We start from the raw sequence: 18,683 nt of genomic DNA, 5'->3' as shown, positions 1-18,683 counted from the left end.
CACTACTGATATAATACTGGATTTTCACCGTGATGTGATATTATGAATACTTTTCCATGACCATGGCTATTATGGAACGAGGCTACAAAGGCGGCTATCAGTCTATCGGTTAAGTATTGGTACCAGGATATGTCCAACAGGATAGAGGATGGGTCTTGTTGATGTTGGTATTTGAATATGACATTGATTCTGATTCTGATTCTCTGCAGACTTTTATCTTTATCTTATTTTGCGAACCCTTCACGCCTATTAACGCCAGTCCCGGATGGAAGCCTTTCGTTCATTCAAGACAGATGTATGCATGTCTGCAAAAACAAAAGTTCTGCTGACCAATTCTCAATGAGTCCTTCCCTTTGATATACCTGGTGTAGGCGCAGGTGCCCGGTTCACGTCCTCCACCACCTCACCATCATTGCTACCATCATCATCGCCGGCGGAGTTGTTGTTGTTGTCGTTTTCGGTATCGTTGTTGTAGTTGGTTAAGTAATCGATATGAATGTCGAGTAGATTTACACCGAGTTCTCAGCGACTTTGTTCTCTAGCAGATAGGTATTAGCATTTTACTTCCATCGCCCATCTCGCTTTCTCTCCTTGACATCTTTCCCACAGAAAGAAAGAAACAGGGCAACCAGGCAGAGGAGACACGGGAAGAGAAGGCGAGACGAGAAGCTAACAAGCAGATGGAGAAGAACAAGGAGGGTCGGGAAGGGAAGAAGAGGGTCGGAAAAGCTCACTCTGCTGCGTCAACAACAACCCAAAGCGCCGCTTCAAGGTGACGCGCTGCCGCGACCACTTGTCGTCGGGCGAGAAGCGCGCCGGGTGCGCCGACTTGGTCACCTCGCCGTGCAGCACCTTCTTCAGCGTGTAGATGCGCTTGCCGCTCTCGTCCATCGTGTACATGAGATGCATTGCGGCGGTTGAATTTTTTAATTTTTTTCCCTTTCTCCCTGCTTTCCTTTTTTTTTTTTTTGGCGAATTTGGTTTGGGTTGGTGGGCGGTGGGAAGTTGTTGCGGCGGGTTGTGGTGGGTGAGTGAGTGAAGGGTGAGTTAGTTGATGGGTGAAGAAGTTCGTTGAAATTATTTTTTTCCTACTATCAATTGATGCATGCACTAATTGTGGAGACTTGTGGAGTTGGGCTGCTTATCGATAAGTGGCTCTTAATCCTTATTTTTACCCCTGAGATGGAAGTTCAAGTTGAATGAACGTCAATGTTATCATTGGACAGGAGAGGTAATATTATTTACGGCTTAGGTGTTGAATCATTTAAAGTAAAGGAAATATTCTTTACAGTACATTTATTGTCTTGCATAAGTCGCAATTGATCGGGCCAGAGCTTTAGCGAAATCTCCCCTTCCTGGAAAAGGGGTACCAGAGACATCCCCTATTGAATAATTCACGAGATATAATATTTCTCTTTTTTTTAAACCTTGGAAAAGATGTAAGAGAAGGCTTCTCCGTATCACATCCCTCTACTAGTATTGTATCATTATGGATAGGGAAGAAGAAGTATACTTTGAAAAGATAAGTGCCCAACTCCTACCTTCAAGTGTCAGTGCAATCGCCTTTAGATAATTAGAGGAAGCTTTCGGAGGTTGACTTGGTAATCATGGATATTTGAGACCACCTTACTAGGGGAAGGACCCTGATTCGTACATATTACCTCTAAAGACGTTCATATAAGCTACCAAGTACCTACCGTACGGAAGATCGCCCCTGCGGGACAATAATGGCTGACCAATTCAGCCTGATCAACAGCCAATTAACCAGCGAGACCTTCCAGTCAAAACAACAGATTCCCTGCTTCTCTACCTCACCCCTAAACGAACTGCCGACTCCACTCTCCCCCTCGGTCAATATAACTTCACCTATTCCGGTAATACGGGGTAGGTTGTCAAAGCATGGGGAGAGTTTCTCCGTCCCATCACGGACCAATCTTTTGGGACGAGAACGTCGAACTAATCTGCAAGTCACCTCGAACTAGGATGACGTGTAGATTAAAAAACCGCCATTGACAGCATGACAGGTTGAATTGGCTCGCATACATAAGCTGGTCGTCCCGGTACCGTCCATCTCGCTCGGGGGCGGGATCGTTGCGGATCAAAACTTCTCTCGATCGACACCTAACTATAGCCACCACGATTTGAAAAGTGTGTAAAATAGAAAATGATTGGACAAGTCCTCCTCGCTCTTGCCTTCGCGGCCACTGGCATTGCCCAGGCTCCCGAGGGCTACCGCACCGTCTACATCACGTCGAATGTCGACACCAAGTTCGTCGTCGTCCCCAAGGCGGCCACCAGCGGGAGTGGAGTAGTCGTGTTCGTACAGTTTCCATCCCGTACCATTAACAAATAGTAGTCCTAACTCCAATATTCTCATATACAGACAGACCGGTGCCCAGAAGCCAGAGCAGCAGTGGTACCTCACCGACGGCAGCTCCAAGATCCAACTAGCCAACACCGAGCTGTGTCTTGACGCAGGCGCGAAATGTGAGCAGCTACCTACCTACCATAATGGGGGGGCCACCGTTTTTCTAGGTGTGTCTACTTACTAACAGCACCAATAGCCGCCTGGAAGGACATGGCCAACGTGTACGTGAACACGTGTTCCGACACCGCCGAGGGCCAGAAGTGGAACGTCATGGCCGACGGCCGGATCGCCGTCGAGGGATCGACTCCCCGTGAGTACCTACCTACCTACACCTATGCTCAAGATGGAGAAGAGAGAGCTAATACATAGGCACCCGCAATAACAGAGGAATGCCTCGACCTCCAGTTCATGAGGGCGACGGAGAACAACCCCGTCGGCCTGTACAGCTGCGCGGGCCTGGGCAACACTGGCGCGGCGGACAAGGGCATCAACTGGCCGCTCACTGAGGTTGCGCCTTAAACTTGGGGATGGATGTTGCGTCTAGGAGATTAGGGACATTTGTGGTGGTAGTTAGGTACCTAGTAGTAGGCAGACTGGTCGAATCATGTTTGGCTTTTCTGGGAGTAACTACTGTCAATTCAAGGTATACCCAGCTTTAGAGGCCTTGAATCGCTCTGCGTTGTATGGTGTTTTGACTCGTGATAAAGATAATGCTATAGAATGCTCACTAAGTGTTGGCGGGAGCCCGGATGGCAACACTATACCATAATGACCCCATTACACAACACCGATGTTATTGATCGCAATCCTTTGAAATGAGATAATGGGAGATTATTACCTCAGTACGCGGCTTCACATTCAGAAGTATTGAATAAGAGACATGATAATATACGATTCTTAAGCGCGATCTATCAACAACTACCTAGGCAATGAGCGAGCAACGAGAACTAACCGCCTCAAAATCAAACCCCCATCTTCACCAACACCGACTCTCTACTAGATTCAACCACCCCCCGGCCTTCTTTTCCATCCCAATTGCTACTCCTAATGCAAGGACAAATGAAACGTGCCTTGCCACGCTTATCCCGCACTGTTGTTGCAGCCGTGACCGCTGGAGACACACTGGTTGAGGCAGGTCGACTGGAGCCTGACGCCGTACATCTTGCCGGAAACCCCGTTGTTCGTGCACGTCTGCATGATTGTGTTGGCGTTGGCCGCGAGGTCGCCCTGCCTGAGCCAGGGCACGGCGGTGGACCACGCGGTGCAGCACTTGTCCCCCCCCTCGCCCTTGAAGCAGATCTGCCGCCACGACTGGTCGATGGCGATCGTGGCCTGCGCGTACAGGTTGTCGACGAGGCTGCTGCAGAGCTCGTTCTGCGCCTCGTTATCCTTGTTGTCGCACGAGGGTGTGGGGTACGCCGAGCATGTTGTCGACTTGCGCCGTTCTAGGGTAGGCGTGGGCGTCCACCGCTTTGTCGTGCTGTCAGGCACCCCGAAGTACTCTAGGGATGTCCCGTTGCCGGTGTCTTGCGTGTGCAAGGAAACCAGGTCGCGTGCTAGCAGCTCATCGTGTGTGAGACCGTCGGCGGATGCTGCGAGGGGGGAGGCGAGCACGCTGGTAGCGGCGATGAAAATAAGTGATGAGACTAAAGAGAACTTCATTTTTGTTGGGTTTCTCCGGTTATCTGATAGAATTGTTGTAGAAAGGGGCTTTGGGTAAAGTTTGAATTAAAGATGTGTTGCAGTCTGATGAGAGTGATACATGTTATACAGACATTCTTCCATGAGTCTCTTATATATCTTCATTTTTCCTATCCCTTAATACCAATCTGGAAGCCAATGAAAATTTCAAATCAAGATTTCAAATGATGTTCTCAGCTTTCTCCTTTCGTCGCAGCTTAGCCCTTCAAGTCGCTAATTCTGTCTTGTCAGCTTAGAGCGTGGTCAGCTAACCTCTGCCAGGCACCTGTTTCATTAACAGGCCCCCAGTACATAGCTATGGGCGCGCTGAGAATCCTGAGTAAATTCATCAGCCATATAATAAATACAGCTTATAATAATAGCCATGTGTGAGGTAAATCCTAGCGCTAACAGATCCCCAACCGAGGTGTACTCGCAACATCTTGTAGAATTGAGTAAGGTCGTAAGAATTATTTGATTGTCATGTCCACTGGTATGTCAACCCAGAATCAACATGGTCTGATAACCTTTGACGCAGTCTGGGGCGATGATCACCAGTCTTGTAAAGGGGTTTATTGTCACACTGTGGTCGCTAGAACTGGTTTCCACTACGTACCTTTTATTGACAGAGAAATTCAAGCAACGACTCAATCGAAATGGCCTTTTATTGGCTTATTGACATACTAGTAAAAGCTACCGGTTACGATCATTCCGTAGTTCTAGTCTTAATGTACCTAGGTACAGAATGTCGAAGTGACCTAGAATCAAACTCCGTTGCGAATTAAGACGAGATCTCTACTGCACAGTCATGATTCTTCTAATATCTACGTAGCATAGGTACCTAAACCGGTATCAAGGTCGTTATTCCTCATTTTTGCCATGTAGGCCATCCCAAGCCTCCTCATCCAAAGGAACAAACCCTTCCCCCTGCAGAATTAACTCCTCCGCCTTCTCAACATCGAAGACACCACGCTCATCTACCAGTCCATCCCTCCGCCAAAAATACACCCCGTACGTCTCATCCGCATCTCCATACGGCAGATCCGTCAACAGCCTCGGCGCCTTCTGGTACGGGACTCTGAAATCGTACCACGCATTGCTCTGCTGTCCCGGGCGGAGCAAGTTCGCCACCACATCGCGGACGTAGAAGCGCAGTTCGATCGTCTCGTCCTCGGCGCTGCGCGCATCCACGATGGCGACCTTGTCCTGGTCTATCTGGTTGTGCTGCACTTGGTGCTCGAGCGCCCACGCCGTGCAGTCCGCTGCAGATGCGCCGATGAAGTCGCTCTCGAATGGCTCGCCGTCGGCTAGCGTCTCTTTGAACCAGTCAGCCTCTGCGGGGAATTCGCGAGATTGCACGAGGATAAATGGATAGCTGATTTTGTCAAGCGCTAGGAGGCGTGGGATGAACTGCAGAATATGATCAGCACGACATTCAAGCTAGGTATCTAGGAAGTAGAAATCTTACGGGTTTAGCTTCTTCGGCGATGCAGAAGAGGAAGACACGAGACATGGTGGAATTGTTTTAGTGTTGGCTTTAGTGAGGTTAGCTGTACTGTATCTTGGGTTCTTGATACATAGGTAAGAGGTTGAAAAGAGGTGAAGGTGAGAGCTCGATAAAGACAAACAAAAGCTGACGTCGAAGCTGAAAATAAGCTATCTACCGTATTGTCACACAGTGCCTGTACGGCTTTGATCTTACTTCTATTTACAGATCACCAGGGGGGTTCCTGAATCCTCAAATACTATATATCATATTCTAATAAAGGGGGTCACCTGTTTCTGCACATGTAAGCCATGGTGTGGCTTATTTACCTTACTCCACGAACCGTCATACTCGGTTAAAGATGGACAATTACTGATTATGTCTACATGAAGCGACTCGTAGAATGATATACTGGAAATGATTGGCTCTTAATTGTTTCGGCCTCGTCTATTTTTGAACGTTGCTTCTGACATGTAGGTATACACATTTGGAATTCTTCGCTGAGAATCATGAGTCTGCGCAGCTATTGCCTATGGATATGGCAGCGAACATTTTCAGCTTGAGTGAAGCTCACCGAGTAAGGTAAGATAGCTGAATGCCTCTAATGATATATATATCGGTCGTAGTTGTGCTCTCATCGTGCTGTCTTGGAGCCGTGTATCAAACAATCTCGCATTCTCTATCTATAACGCCACATTACACTGTATATCTACTAGAATCTCCTATAACCATGGTCAACGTTCGATCATATATCATCGGGCTGTCCCTGTCCATGTTATGGGGTACCACAATAGGGGCTCCTGTGACCGAGCCTCAAGGCAACATCGATGCCCCTGATACACTCCTAGAAGAGTTCGAACTTGAATTCGACAGCACCCTAAACAGCCAAGAGATCGAGGAGCTCAAAAAGCAAGTCAAAGAGTTCTACAGCGGGAAAGGTGAAGTTTTCAATGGGACCGTGGACCTCAGTCTGGAGAAGCGTGCTACGGGTGCACAGAACGACCCTAAGCCGATTACTGTGAATGTGGCAGCCTGGCAGAACATTGCTGAGATGAACTGCTATGTGATTCTTTGCAATTACAACGGCAACCTTGTCTGGTATGTACCTACTTTATCATACAAGACTTTCATACCTAGGTTCCTATCCACCAACAACCAACCACTAACGCCATGGGGGGGAAAGGCAAAGAAACCCAACAGCAGCCACAGCAGCGACCCACCGCTCAGACGCCGGCACCAACCTGCGCCCCTTTCAACCGGGCCAGCTAGGAACGCGCGGGACCCAGCAAATCACGACCGACACCATCAGCGCGGAGGAGTTCCCATGGGCGAGCATTAACCAAGGCGGGGTGGGCGCGCATCTCATGCCCGCCACCATCGCAGAGCAGAACGGTAAGTTGCCCAGAAGACGTTGAAAGCCTTATAATACCTACGTACCCAGTACTTTGCTTAATACTAGGTGGTAACCGACGTAGCGCAAAAATCCTGGATCAGCGCGGCGTACAGCTCGGGATACGTGGGCTGGAGCGAGTGGTTCAAGCTCAGCTTTAGTAACTAGTAAGCCTTCTCCCCTCTCCTTCCCCCGGGGCTTTTAATCCAACCCACTGCCCTTGTTCTTATCAACCTGGGCGAGGAAGGTATCTGATGATCTGAAAAATAATAGCGACGCGACGAAGATCTACTGCCCTGCACTGTTCGGACAAACGCCCCCGGATACTTCAGTCTGTGGGAAGAAAAAGAAGTCGAACCTCTATGGCAAGTCGATCTACCCTGGGCTGTATAACTATATTAAGAACGCGGGTACGTTGCCCGTTACATTTAAGCAGATTGGGTGAAAGTACCTAGGTAAGTAGGATATTTGATCGTGTTGCGGCGGTCGGGGGGTGGGGGACGGGAGGTATCTTTGGGTTTCTACGTTTCCGGGTTAATTTGAAGGTGTTTGGGTTCAATTACATATAGAAGGGGACGAAATTTACTCATTTTGGATATAAAAGTTGCCTACATCTCATGGAAGCCTCCAAGATTGGAGGTGGCTGCTTAGACCCCCTGAATCCCTTTAGTGGTGAAAATGTGATGATGCCATGAGCTTATTGTAGCCTATTGGGAAATCACAGAGCTTTAGTCTCACACTTATACGTGACTAATTACAATATCCAATATGTTTTCTTAACGTACGCAACTCATACCTTATGTACCTAAGTCGTAGCTATTCTATTCACAACCAAACCAGAGAGTTCATGCAACGACTTCCCCTGGCTAAGAATGTCCAGGAACGAAACGTCCACCTTGAATGCATTCCATAGCCAACTGCGGAACTCCGACGCAATCATGCTATCCACTCCATATCCATTCAAGGCCTTGTGATCGTCGATAAGCTCTGTGGGCAATAGGATCAAGCTGGAAAGGCACTTTTTCGCTAGTCGTAGAACAGCGATTTCCAGCGTGGGAGCATCGGCCTCTTTCTTCAGTGCTGCCAGAGCGTCTGATGAGACATTCGTCAACCACGTAGCTACGGCAATATTCTGGAGTTGTTCGATCTCACTGCCATTGGCTTGCTTGTCGGCTTCAAGGGCTGCCGATAAGATGGACGAACGCGGATCCTGAGTGGCGCCGTGGCTTATATCGAAGCCCTGGGCTCTCAAATGCCGAAGTCTGACAGGTTCGAGACCAGTCAGGATATGCGGAGGAGAGGACGACGAAGAGAAAGAGGTGGAAGGGGTTGTAGATGTGCTTTTGGCGGAGATGAGAGAAAAGTCGACCATCTGCAAGAACTCCTCTTCGCTGAGAGGCTGAATTCCTCTACGCAGCAACAACGCCTCGATATCGGGATTCTCGTGCAGATATCCCACTTCGGACACCATACCCAGCCCAAGAGAGACAACCGGGCGCCCTTCTTGACGGCCCTTGCGCGCGAACGCGTCGAGAAAGCTGTTCGCCGCGCAATAATTGCTCTCTGTCGCCGTACCCACGGTTCCCGATATCGATGACATGAGCAGAAAGAAATCGAGCTGATCGTCGACTCCGCCGCGGATGGCCGAATCCAAATTCCTTGTCCCTGCCCATTTCGGCCGCACGGCCTTCTGCCAGGCTTCGCCGCTCATGCGCGAGAACAGGCTTTCGGAAAGGCCCATCGACGCTTGTATGACCCCGCCGAGGGGTAAGCCCGTGCCGACGCAGCATTTCACGGCCTGGACCACGTCATCGGAGAGACACACATCTCCGCGAACGACATGGACGTTGGCGCCGGCTTCTTGAAGCTGGGATATGAGCGCCTGCGCAGATGGCCTATCGTCGCCCGATCGGCCAAGAAAGACAAAGTTGCGTGCCCCGCGGGATAGCAGCCAACGGCTCAAGCTACGGCCGAGACCACCCAGGCATCCTACTAGAAGGTAGACTTTCCTTTTGTCAAGAATGGTGAGATACTTCGCTAGCGATACCTGGACAATCTCGGTTAGTCCTGTAGGTGCAGTTTGTTTGGGGGAGGGGACAACCTACTGGAATGGAACTTCCGGGATCCTGTAACGAGATGACCACTTTACCCACCCTATCTCGTTTCGAAAAGTAGCGATAGGCACTGGTGATCTCTGATACATCGAAGCATTTGGTGGGAAGTGGCTTGATCTCCTTCGCGCGGAACAAGTCAAGCACTTCCCTTATTTTGCTACGCAAGTCAATGACATGGTAAGTTGGAAGCCAAAAGTAAAAATACCTCTGTGGGGTCTAGCTGCTTACGTGACGAGTAGCTCGCGATAGAACTGGTCCTTATGAAAATATAGCTCGCTCAGATCGAAGGCGGTGAAAGTTGCGCCCCTTAGGAAGACGGACATATCTAACTTGCCGGCGTCGACTAGCTCCCGCTTGCCAACTTCGATGAAGCGGCCGAACGGAGCCAGACAGTCCCAACTATGGTGCATAAGGTCGCCGGTAAGAGAGTTGACAATCACGTCAACTCCACGCGCTCGTGTTGCTTTTCTCACGCCGGCAACGAAATCGTTAGCATCGCGGGAGCTGAAGATATTCGAAGCTGGCAAGCCCAAGTTATTGACAACCCAGTCTCTCTTCGCAGACGAGCCAACGGTAGTGTAGACAGTGGCGCCAATGCGTTGGGCAATAGCAATAGTTGCTATGCCCAGCGCACCTGTTCCAGAATGGACCATGATGGACTCGCCAGACCGAAGATTTGCACGATCATTTAACGCATACAGCGCAGTACTATAAGCTATGGGAAGGCCCGACATGACAATCAGATCCTCATCCGAATAAATTCGATGGGTCGCCCAGACGGGCACTCGTACTGTGGTGGTGAAATGATTCGGGATGACGACGATGACTCTATCGCCGATCTTCAGCTGAGTCTCTGGAACTCCGGCGCCTATCGCTGTAACTGTCCCACCGAACTCCATCGCAGTAGTCCCCTGCTGAGTCTCGACTCGCCCATTCAGGGCGTACACGTCCTTGGCGTTCAAACTCATGACTTGCATCTCAATGTCTACGAAGCCAGAGGGCGGGTCGCTTGATGGCTCCCTTACTTGATCGAAATGGATAGTGTCCATGACCCCAACCTTCCCAATAGATAGCCGAGCTGGTTTCGCTTCGCTTAGTAGGATGTTCTCGAAGTGGTTTTTGGACTGGATTCGGGTTTGGAACAGGGAATTAAAGTTCGACGCAGGTTCAAAGCGACTGGTGTAAAGCATACCATGTAGTTGGGCGTACTCCTTATCGTCCGACTTATCTGCAGGAATCAGGGTACGAATAATGTTGTCGCACGTCAGTTGCTTGGTAGGTACTTGGAAAGCTTCGGGCCCGACGTCTAGGACCGCGAAGCGCAATGAGGGTTGTTCTAGCATTAAAGCCCGTGATAGTCCACAGGAAAGAGTCAGGTCAGGATTACAGTGGACTTCACCTAGCATTCCGGCACCGGTGACCCAGAGGAGATGAGTTGTTGCGTTGCTAATGCTGCGAAGGAGGTCCATCTCCAGCTGGCCCATGGTTGCTAGGTAAGGAACCTCCATTTCGAGCAAAGAGATGAACACGGAGTTTTGGGGGCATACTGTTTGTTGGACATCGCAAATTGAAATTACCTTTACTTCGGAATCGGCAATTGCTTGTTGAAGATGCACCGACAGGAATGATGCAAACTCGGAGAGTCTCGTAGAGGGGTCACGAACCTAGGCATAATGTAAGATTATGGGGGGTTGGGATAGCTATGGGTAAGAAAACATACTAGAATGATAAAAGTCTTTTTTCTGAGAACTCCAGTATCGGATAAACGTCTAGATAAAAAAGTCCTTTTATCAACTTCAATTAGCCACAAGCCTGCCGCCTCCAAAGACGTCTGAGCTGCATGTGTCTGACGACTTATGATAGTACCATCACGGGCAAGAAGAGATATGATTGACTTGGAGCAGGATCTCCAGCACTTTTCGGAAGTTCTCAGCTATAGACGATGTAAGTATGGCTGCTAAAAGTATTGGAGCGACAATCTCTTACCCCTGTGATAATGATTACATCGAACGGGCCATCATCCTCATCATCGACTGACAATGTTCCGTGGTCGGCAATGCGAGCAGTCAGCCACTTCCCACAGCGTGGGAATGAAGTATTTCTATCTAGAAACGTCGACCACCGACTGGATTTACAGCTACAGCTGTCTCCGAGCTCAAGAACGCGCATCTGTGGCTTCTTATGACCAGCTAGGTCAAGCAATGATCCGATGGTCGCGACGTTTTCGTCATCAGCAAGGTCTGCATCCTGTTGTTTAATAAACGCGGCAATGTATTCCCGCAATGGAGCACCAGACCCAGGCTGAAGACATTGAATATCAGGTTTCCAGATGACACTCAGACATGGGTGGCGCTGACCGTCCGGACTTTCTCCAGGCTTTGCTGGATGCTTGAATGCACTCTCCGAATACAAAGACATTCGTACATCTCTCATATGAACCACTGCTTTGTTTTCTGAGTCTCGAAGTGTGCAGGATATCCTCTGAGTGGATACACCAGTCCTTTCGGACCGCGCATAAACTTTGGCGTCCAAGCCCGCGGACTCAGGGGCAGACGAGATGTCGATTCGGCATTCCTTGATGAACACCGGAAGATATGCCTGAAGCTCGCTCACATTTCCCGCACATGTGGTCATGACACCTGCTTGTAGACATGCGTCGATGGTAATGGGATGAACTGGGTAGAATGTGCCATCATTTTCGGAACCCGGAGGCCTGATGTGAGTGATACCTATGGCCTCCGGCCGCCCCCTGTTATTATCTTGATCAAGGAAGTGAACTAGGCGGAATGCTCTACCAAAGCTCAAGCCTTCCACAGCGAACTTCTCGTACCACCTGTTTGTAGAAACCCTCTCGAATCGTTCTGCTTGGTCAATGGTGAAGGCTTGATCAAGATCTAAGCCATCTGCCTCCCGAACACTGCCTACGCAGTGGACAGTTGATCTACCGATCTTGTACGACGAGATAGAGAAGTCATACCAATAGGAAGAAGTACTCGTCGTAGAGATTTTTCGTGGCGATAGGTTGGTGTGCAGTTCAGTGTCTTCCGCTAAGAGGCCGTCCTGATCATCGATTATAAGCGCAGTATTGAAACTGATATTTCGGAACTGAAAGGCGGAAAGGGGTGGGTGTGACAGCTCTTCATCGTCTTGGATCTGACTGAGTCCTTCCATGACCATGGCGAGATAGCCCGCGGCTGGGAAAACTACTTGGCCACCAACGATATGGTCTCGCATCCAGGGCATCTCTTTGAGACGCACGCTATGATTGCGCCAATTCCAGTCAATACCATTGCCGGCGTACTGCCTCGACCCCAACAATTCGTGGCGCACATATTTGCGATTTCGTAGCTCGTGACTCAAACGTGATTCATGATAGAGTAGCTTTGTACTGCTGTAGTCCCAGGGGTATGGAGGAAGATTATGGAGGGGAACTTGGTTGCTTCGTTCAATCAAGTTGACTTTCTCCCAGTTAAGACTGTGTCCATGCATGAAAAGCGTACCAGCCAATTCCTTCATGCATAAATCCGTGTCTCGATCACGGACCAAGGTCGGAGCATACCGGAAGTGATCAACATCGGCCATCATGCTTGCTCGGATTTGATTCACCGGCCCTTTCAAAGCCGGATGTGGTCCGACTTCTATGAACTGGAGATCCCTAGAAGCTGCCAGGCTTCTCAAAGCAGAGTCAAATTGAACTGGCTTTTCGAGGTTTTCTCGCCAATATCCAGCCCAGTCTGTGTTGGTATCTGGTGTGGTCAACGCGTCGCCGATGTTCCCTACCGAGGAACACATCTGAACTATCCCTTGAGTCGAACCCCTATTTTGGTGATCCTTATATATCGGGCGTAGCGCTTCCTCGTAGGCTTTGCCAACTTCTATTATCATGTGGGAATGATAGGCAACCCTATCTGTTAGCAATATCCGACAAAACTTGTTCTGCTCCTGTATCTTCTGTTGGAGAAGCTTGATCCCTTCGGTTCTTCCACTGAGTGTTAAACTCTCTGGCGCGTTAACACATGCAATACAGACATGATCGTTGAGATCATTCTGCTGGATAAGGCTCCGAGCGGTCTTAATGTTGATACCCACAGCCATCATTAATCCCGGTATATGTAGCTGATCAACTGTGTAACCTCTGAAGTATGCCGTGAGTATAGCCTGACTTTGGCTGATCAGGCCTGCACTATAAGCAGCAGCAATTTCTCCAGATGAATGGCCGATAACAGCAACAGGATTTACATTCCAGCAGTGAAGTGTATTGACGATAGCGATCTGGATAGCGGTGCAGATTGTCTGGCTAAGTGCGGCACCGTGGCTTGGACTCGTCGGTGTGTGTTCAGCAATGGACCGTTCTATACACCAAGTTGGCGCCTTTTCTGGTGCAATGGTCTGTAGAGTGCGATCCAGCTCCCGAATGGTGCTCAGAAAATCATCGCTCCGCTCAAGAAGCTCTCTACCCATGCCGGAATAGTGAGCCCCTTGACCCGTGAATATGAAGGCGTAAGGTAAAGGGTCTTGAGTATTACCATCGGTATGGTTTGCCGACTTCATCAGCGATAAGCTGGGTTTCCCATTTTCATTAGGCTTAACTAACAATAGCTTCCTATATCCCAGCTGGGATCTGCGAGCGCTGAATGTATATGCGAGGCTTTGTAGTATGTTCCAACCACAGGTCGGAATCACCTCAGATATCTGCTGGATACGGGACTCAAGCGATTTCTCTGAGAAAGCTGAGACGGGTATGATAAGCTGTTGACTAGCAATCCTCGCATCGCTATCCTCTTCTGATAGGCAATCCGGAACTGTAATGTAAGGATCAAATGCCTCAAGAATAGCATGTGCATTTGCACCTTTTCCAAGTAAGCTTCTTTTCCCGTTTGCAAGGTTCTCGCAGCTCACCTCCATAGCCAAAGCTGTTGATACTTGCCCTACGTGTGACTCTTGGCCATTCTTCCATCTCTGTCACTATTCTGATGTTCGAAGATTCAAGCCGCACTATTTGTTTATGTTAGGTACCCAGTGCTTAGAAAATCGTTGTGGGAAAGGAAGCACTTACAATTGGGATTCGGTCTCGTTGCCCCGCGCGTGGGTGGGATCTTGCCATGCTCAAGAGCCAAGACGACTTTGATAAGTGAGGTGAGTCCACTGGCTGCTTCGCTGTGTCCTAAGCACTGTTATCAGGCACTGGTCCTAGTAGCTTTGCCGTGGCTGTTCCAGGGCGCAAACCTAGGCTTGTTTTCACCTGATACAATGTTAGCGAGGCAACTTTAACCGTAGTATATTGTCATATATTGAAAGGGGAACTTACGGCCCCAATAAGGAGAGGTGATTCCCTGGATCGTGAGAAACAACGCGTGATTGCGTCTACTTCAATGGGATCTCCAACGGGAGTCCCAGTGCCGTGGCACTCGACGTAGTCCGTGTCAGCGAATAATAAGCCAGCGGTGCTGTAGGCTTTCCTAATTACGGCCTCCTGCAACTCGGCACTTGGTTGAGTGATACCAGAAGTTCTGCCATTCCTACAGCGACACGTTGAGTGAGACATCCGTGTATACTTTACGGGCCTGTAAAACTCACGAATTTACAGCAGTCGCTCGGATCACCGCCAATATCTTATTTTTATCTCTCATCGCTGAAGACATACTCTTCAAATAGATGGCATTTACAGCATCGGCTCGTCCATAGCCATCGGCTGAAGCATCAAATGTGTGACACGTAGATGTAGGTGACAAAACGCCCGCCTTCATGGTCGCAAGGGATTGTTCTGGTGCGGTGATCAAGTTCGCAGACGCGACAATGGCACCATCACAGTCACCGCGCTTAAGGGCATTGACAGCATTATCTAAACAGTATATCGAAGACGAACATGCCGTGTCCAAAGTAAGGCTAAAAGGTATTTATTTAGTAAGACACCGTTACATGTGTTGTTTAATCGTAGGACATACCTTGGCCCTTGGAGATTGAATACGTGACTAATTCGATTCGCTAGAATTGTTGTGCCACCTCCTGTTGCGCTATATCTTTGAATAGTATCTGGATCTCGGGCTTGCATGATCTGGTGGTCTAGTGTGAAGCTGCCCACGTAGACGCCTGTATTGGTACCTGAGATACCTTGGAGTGTTTCCCCAGAGTTCTCAAGGCACTCAAACACCACCTCGAGAAGCTTTCGTTGCTGAGGATCCACTTGATTGTTCCCGGTCAGTCATTCAGTTCGACAGATCGTTATATGATAAGCGAACAAGGAGACTTATCCTAAAGGATTGGACTAATATCACTCTGGTATATGATATGACTTACTATAAGCCGCCTCCATATTGTTGATGCCAAAAAAGGCGTTCTCGAAGAGGCGGATATCTTCTTGGATGAAATAGCCTCCATTTGCATTCATCGTTCCGGCTCTGTTTCCATGTGGGTGATAGAAACCTTTCACATTAAACCGGTTGCTTGGGACAACCGACCGAGCACTCTGTTTCTTGGCGAGGAAATTCCAGAGATCGGAAGGCGATCGAACGCCCCCAGGAAGATGACAACCTGAGCATGGTGTACTTTAGCGACAGCGCTACATGGAGCAGGGATTGAGGATCTATACCCATTCCAACAATGCATACGGGGTTCTCATCCATGTTCGACTTAGAACTACCGGCCACATCATTGGGCGTGGAAATGATACTGTAGCTAGACTGCGTAGTTGCTTGTTCAGACATGGCAGCAATTTGCTCCTGACGTCGCGGTTCAATTTGCAATGTGGAGTTCATGTTGCTCAAGCTCATCGTGTGTCTTATCATACCGCTGCCAGCAGACGAAAGGGGGCATCTTTTATTATGAAAAAAGTCCGTAAAAACAAGACAATGAGCTTCCCCCACGTCTGCAGCTCACCCACATCTAGAACATGTTGTCCCCATATACGCAAGTACTACGGCGCTATTCTGCACGGCACACATAGCTTCGCGTATGTATGTTAAGGCCGAGGCTTAGCTCGTCGGAGTACCTAGTACCCGAGATTTGGTGGATTTTCTTTTTTGGATTAGGGAATCGTCCGGTATATCGTGGAAGGACTTTAAGGAGAATAACGAAAAGGATGGATAGGTAGGTACACAGCATATACTAAGAGAGCCTTGAGAATCTGCGGCTTACTCAGGGCAATGCAACATGTAGGGTGACACCAGCAAAGTCCTCCGGGGCCGTGCATTAGGAAACATCGTCCTTATCTCCGCCATTTCCTAGAATCATATGGTTGGCTGCCTTATTATCATCAATCCTGTCCTCTCAGAGCCAGAACAGTGGGGGGGTTTTCAGTCAAGTTTGACATTCCCCTTTGCAGTACTACGTGATCGCTACTGTCCTCCACCGAAACATTCGAGTCAATAGCCAGTCGCCCTTGAAATGGCAGGAAGGGTACGCTTTTCCCTAGTCACCGGGTAAGGTCACGGCAGAAGAGATATTTGGTGGTCTGACTCGTTACTGACTTTTCTCAGATGCGGACGAGGGGGCATAGGAGAAGCGCTCGTCAGGGAATTCGCGAAACATAACGTCCGGCCTATCGCCACTCTGTTACCTAACGAGCCTGCCGAGCATCTCGATCAGGCTGGCATCCTCCATTACCCTCTTGACGTGACTAAGGAGGACTCTGTGATGGAGTTAAAGAAGCATGTACATGCAGTCACAGGGGGCAATCTGGACATACTAGTGAACAATGCGTAAGAAATCCCTTGTGTGGCAGAAGGGGTCAAAGGTACCTAGCTAACCTAAATAATATTGGTGCATCAATAGTGGAATATGTGAGATCGGTAATCACAGTGCAGACCTTGAAGCTAAGTGTATAATCAGGTTATACTATGACTGCCATCGACACCGACGTTTCTGAGGTGCAGCATATGTTCAATGTCAATGTATTTGGGCCCATGCGGCTGGTACATCACTTTCATGACATGCTCATCAAGTCATCTGGGACCATCGTTAACATTGGATCTGTTGGAGGTATTGTGCCATATGTTTATGGATGTGAGGGAGTTCACCCTATCGAGCTATGGGAAGTTTTCTGATATACTGAGCAGCGTCCTACAATGCATCCAAAGCGGCGCTTCAGCACTGGTCTAGCACGCTTCGCATTGAGATGGCTCCTCTTGGGTAAGTAATAACATACTGGATGAAAGACTGGTCCTGATCTCAGAAATTAACCGGGAATTTGCAGCGTTAAAGTGTTAACAGTATGCTTTCTCATGTGTTGTTCACGTTGCGACAATCTGATAATCGTAACTTTAGATCATCAGCGGGGAGATTGGAACGAACATATTGAAGAATGATTTCGACAGAGAGCTGCCCAAAGGTTCGTGTTCCATATTATCCGTGATCTATTCATTGCTCACTAGGTTATCACTGTGAAGGATCTCACTACTCTCTTTTAGCCCACGAATTTCGCCAGCATGTGCGACGAACTCCAGGTGCGTGCGTTCTTCCAACTCGCATTGTTAAGTATGAATGAGCTCACTATCCCAGTCACCACAGACCGGTTCATTTATGCCGAAAAGGTAGTTGCACAGAGTTTGAGCCGATCCCCGCCACCGTGGTTCTGGTACGGGAAAAAAGCATCGTTGGTTCACCTATTTGACATTATAGGATGGCGTACGGTTTGGGTATGTGTATCTGCCTAATCAAATATTTCATGATCAGATTCTTCGTATTCTAACATGGCTGTAGGACTACATATTTCCATATATGTTCAATCTCGGGAGGCTCAGGGCGAGGAAGAACGACAGCTGAGACCCAGTACACCATCGAGTATTCCCTAGAGATTAGTGTTATATTTGTAAAAGGATATGGTATATGAGCTTAGATGTGTACTTGATTGACTTAGCTAGAGCTTTATGAGCTATAAGGGCATACCTGGATTATATACATCCATATTCTCGCTGTGACTCCATGTACTGTACCCGAGAGCAGTCCCTAGACACTCATTTCAGCATTATCTACATACCTAAGTATAACTACTTCGTATGGTCGACTTTTAGTCCTATATCATTATTTTTCGTTTCCTTTGTAATATTGCCCCAACAAGCCAAGATAACCCTCAACCTTTTCGCCCTCAATGAACAAGTCCTTGCAATCAAGCAGAATATACAGCATACGACCAGGCATAGTACCATTGCCCGTGATATTGCGCCACTGGTGCGCCGCAGCCCTCTGCACACTGATATCACCTCTTCTCATGATTCGTGTCTCACCAGAATCAAGTGTTAATTCAAAGACACCTTCCAAGACAACGCCATAGTCCAAGGACCCCGCACGGTGCATAGGAGAGATCACAACTGGAGCAAAGTCCACCATACGGGCGACGGTACCATTTGGATAGTGTTGCGGAGGCTAAGGAGAGCTCAGTACTTTTAGCACATATCTGAGACTTGGAATCGCAACTAACCTCATTTTCTTTGGCATGCTGCACATCAGCGCCATCATTTAAGTCAACAGGTTTTGCGCAGTCGAATATATGATGTTCGCGACGGCTTGTTGCTGCAGTGGTGATCTCCCAAATTAGTGCTTAGGAATACAGACTGGCCGTCTGGGTTGATCCGGTGATGTGACGTACGGTACGGTGCGGGGCAACCCAGGCGCCGGAAAGCCATTGGTGATATAACCTGCGCCGGTAAG

At 48.8% G+C, this 18,683-nt stretch overlaps 8 protein-coding genes across 8 annotated transcripts; 3 read left to right on the top strand and 5 right to left on the bottom strand.

Annotated features, from left to right (window-relative positions):
- Positions 1-40: 40 nt before the first annotated feature.
- GGS25DRAFT_489306 (putative ribosome biogenesis protein nop10) lies at positions 41-1,065 on the bottom strand. The gene is made up of 2 exons (XM_049260888.1): positions 735-1,065; positions 41-538 (listed from the first exon to the last, which is right to left on the bottom strand). Exons 1-2 carry the CDS (start codon positions 907-909, stop codon positions 510-512), a joined length of 204 nt encoding a protein of 67 aa, XP_049116367.1. The 5' UTR covers positions 910-1,065; the 3' UTR covers positions 41-509.
- Positions 1,066-2,073: 1,008 nt separating this feature from the next.
- GGS25DRAFT_265665 (carbohydrate-binding module family 13 protein) lies at positions 2,074-3,024 on the top strand. The gene is made up of 4 exons (XM_049257338.1): positions 2,074-2,316; positions 2,384-2,487; positions 2,565-2,678; positions 2,754-3,024. Exons 1-4 carry the CDS (start codon positions 2,165-2,167, stop codon positions 2,885-2,887), a joined length of 504 nt encoding a protein of 167 aa, XP_049116366.1. The 5' UTR covers positions 2,074-2,164; the 3' UTR covers positions 2,888-3,024.
- Positions 3,025-3,448: 424 nt separating this feature from the next.
- GGS25DRAFT_521395 (uncharacterized protein) lies at positions 3,449-4,030 on the bottom strand (the record flags this gene model as incomplete). Its single annotated transcript, XM_049264057.1, has 1 exon — positions 3,449-4,030. One exon carries the CDS (start codon positions 4,028-4,030, stop codon positions 3,449-3,451), a length of 582 nt encoding a protein of 193 aa, XP_049116365.1.
- Positions 4,031-4,729: 699 nt separating this feature from the next.
- GGS25DRAFT_489303 (uncharacterized protein) lies at positions 4,730-5,734 on the bottom strand. Its single transcript, XM_049260887.1, has 2 exons — positions 5,517-5,734; positions 4,730-5,458 (listed from the first exon to the last, which is right to left on the bottom strand). The coding sequence occupies exons 1-2, from the start codon at positions 5,559-5,561 to the stop codon at positions 4,910-4,912; spliced, it is 594 nt and encodes a 197-aa protein (XP_049116364.1). The 5' UTR covers positions 5,562-5,734; the 3' UTR covers positions 4,730-4,909.
- A 530-nt stretch (positions 5,735-6,264) lies between these two features.
- On the top strand, positions 6,265-7,369 carry GGS25DRAFT_521393 (uncharacterized protein; the record flags this gene model as incomplete). The annotated part of the gene is made up of 4 exons (XM_049264056.1): positions 6,265-6,632; positions 6,718-6,926; positions 7,010-7,091; positions 7,198-7,369. The coding sequence occupies 4 exons, from the start codon at positions 6,265-6,267 to the stop codon at positions 7,367-7,369; spliced, it is 831 nt and encodes a 276-aa protein (XP_049116363.1).
- Positions 7,370-7,729: 360 nt separating this feature from the next.
- GGS25DRAFT_531406 (polyketide synthase) lies at positions 7,730-15,808 on the bottom strand (the record flags this gene model as incomplete). Its single annotated transcript, XM_049265497.1, has 13 exons — positions 7,730-8,971; positions 9,030-9,195; positions 9,267-10,702; positions 10,759-10,971; positions 11,025-13,888; positions 13,938-14,033; positions 14,095-14,202; positions 14,265-14,280; positions 14,347-14,557; positions 14,616-14,924; positions 14,984-15,221; positions 15,336-15,569; positions 15,628-15,808. 13 exons carry the CDS (start codon positions 15,806-15,808, stop codon positions 7,730-7,732), a joined length of 7,314 nt encoding a protein of 2,437 aa, XP_049116362.1.
- Positions 15,809-16,421: 613 nt separating this feature from the next.
- Positions 16,422-18,433, top strand: GGS25DRAFT_531404 (uncharacterized protein; the record flags this gene model as incomplete). The annotated part of the gene is made up of 10 exons (XM_049265496.1): positions 16,422-16,456; positions 16,514-16,735; positions 16,809-16,816; positions 16,866-17,039; positions 17,093-17,165; positions 17,230-17,245; positions 17,301-17,364; positions 17,444-17,479; positions 17,535-17,660; positions 17,736-18,433. 10 exons carry the CDS (start codon positions 16,422-16,424, stop codon positions 17,825-17,827), a joined length of 846 nt encoding a protein of 281 aa, XP_049116361.1. The 3' UTR covers positions 17,828-18,433.
- On the bottom strand, positions 18,057-18,658 carry GGS25DRAFT_521390 (uncharacterized protein; the record flags this gene model as incomplete). Its single annotated transcript, XM_049264055.1, has 3 exons — positions 18,057-18,398; positions 18,454-18,545; positions 18,622-18,658. 3 exons carry the CDS (start codon positions 18,656-18,658, stop codon positions 18,057-18,059), a joined length of 471 nt encoding a protein of 156 aa, XP_049116360.1.
- Between the last annotated feature and the right edge of the window lie 25 nt (positions 18,659-18,683).

Source organism: Hypoxylon fragiforme (assembly GCF_022984875.1).
Source record: "Hypoxylon fragiforme strain CBS 206.31 chromosome Unknown GGS25scaffold_5, whole genome shotgun sequence".
NCBI classification, from domain to species: domain Eukaryota; kingdom Fungi; phylum Ascomycota; class Sordariomycetes; order Xylariales; family Hypoxylaceae; genus Hypoxylon; species Hypoxylon fragiforme.
Note: the sequence above shows the minus strand (reverse complement) of the source record. Positions and strands in the feature narration are given on the sequence as shown.

Coding starts and splice junctions, on each gene's coding strand:
- GGS25DRAFT_489306 (XM_049260888.1), bottom strand. CDS start 909: ATGCATCTCATGTACACGATGGACGAGAGCGGCAAGCGCATCTACACG. Junction 539..734: donor GTTGTTGTTGACGCAGCAGA/GTGAGCTTTTCC, acceptor CCTATCTGCTAG/AGAACAAAGTCGCTGAGAAC.
- GGS25DRAFT_265665 (XM_049257338.1), top strand. CDS start 2,165: ATGATTGGACAAGTCCTCCTCGCTCTTGCCTTCGCGGCCACTGGCATT. Junction 2,488..2,564: donor TCTTGACGCAGGCGCGAAAT/GTGAGCAGCTAC, acceptor CAGCACCAATAG/CCGCCTGGAAGGACATGGCC. Junction 2,679..2,753: donor CGTCGAGGGATCGACTCCCC/GTGAGTACCTAC, acceptor CCGCAATAACAG/AGGAATGCCTCGACCTCCAG.
- GGS25DRAFT_489303 (XM_049260887.1), bottom strand. CDS start 5,561: ATGTCTCGTGTCTTCCTCTTCTGCATCGCCGAAGAAGCTAAACCC. Junction 5,459..5,516: donor TCGCCGAAGAAGCTAAACCC/GTAAGATTTCTA, acceptor CATATTCTGCAG/TTCATCCCACGCCTCCTAGC.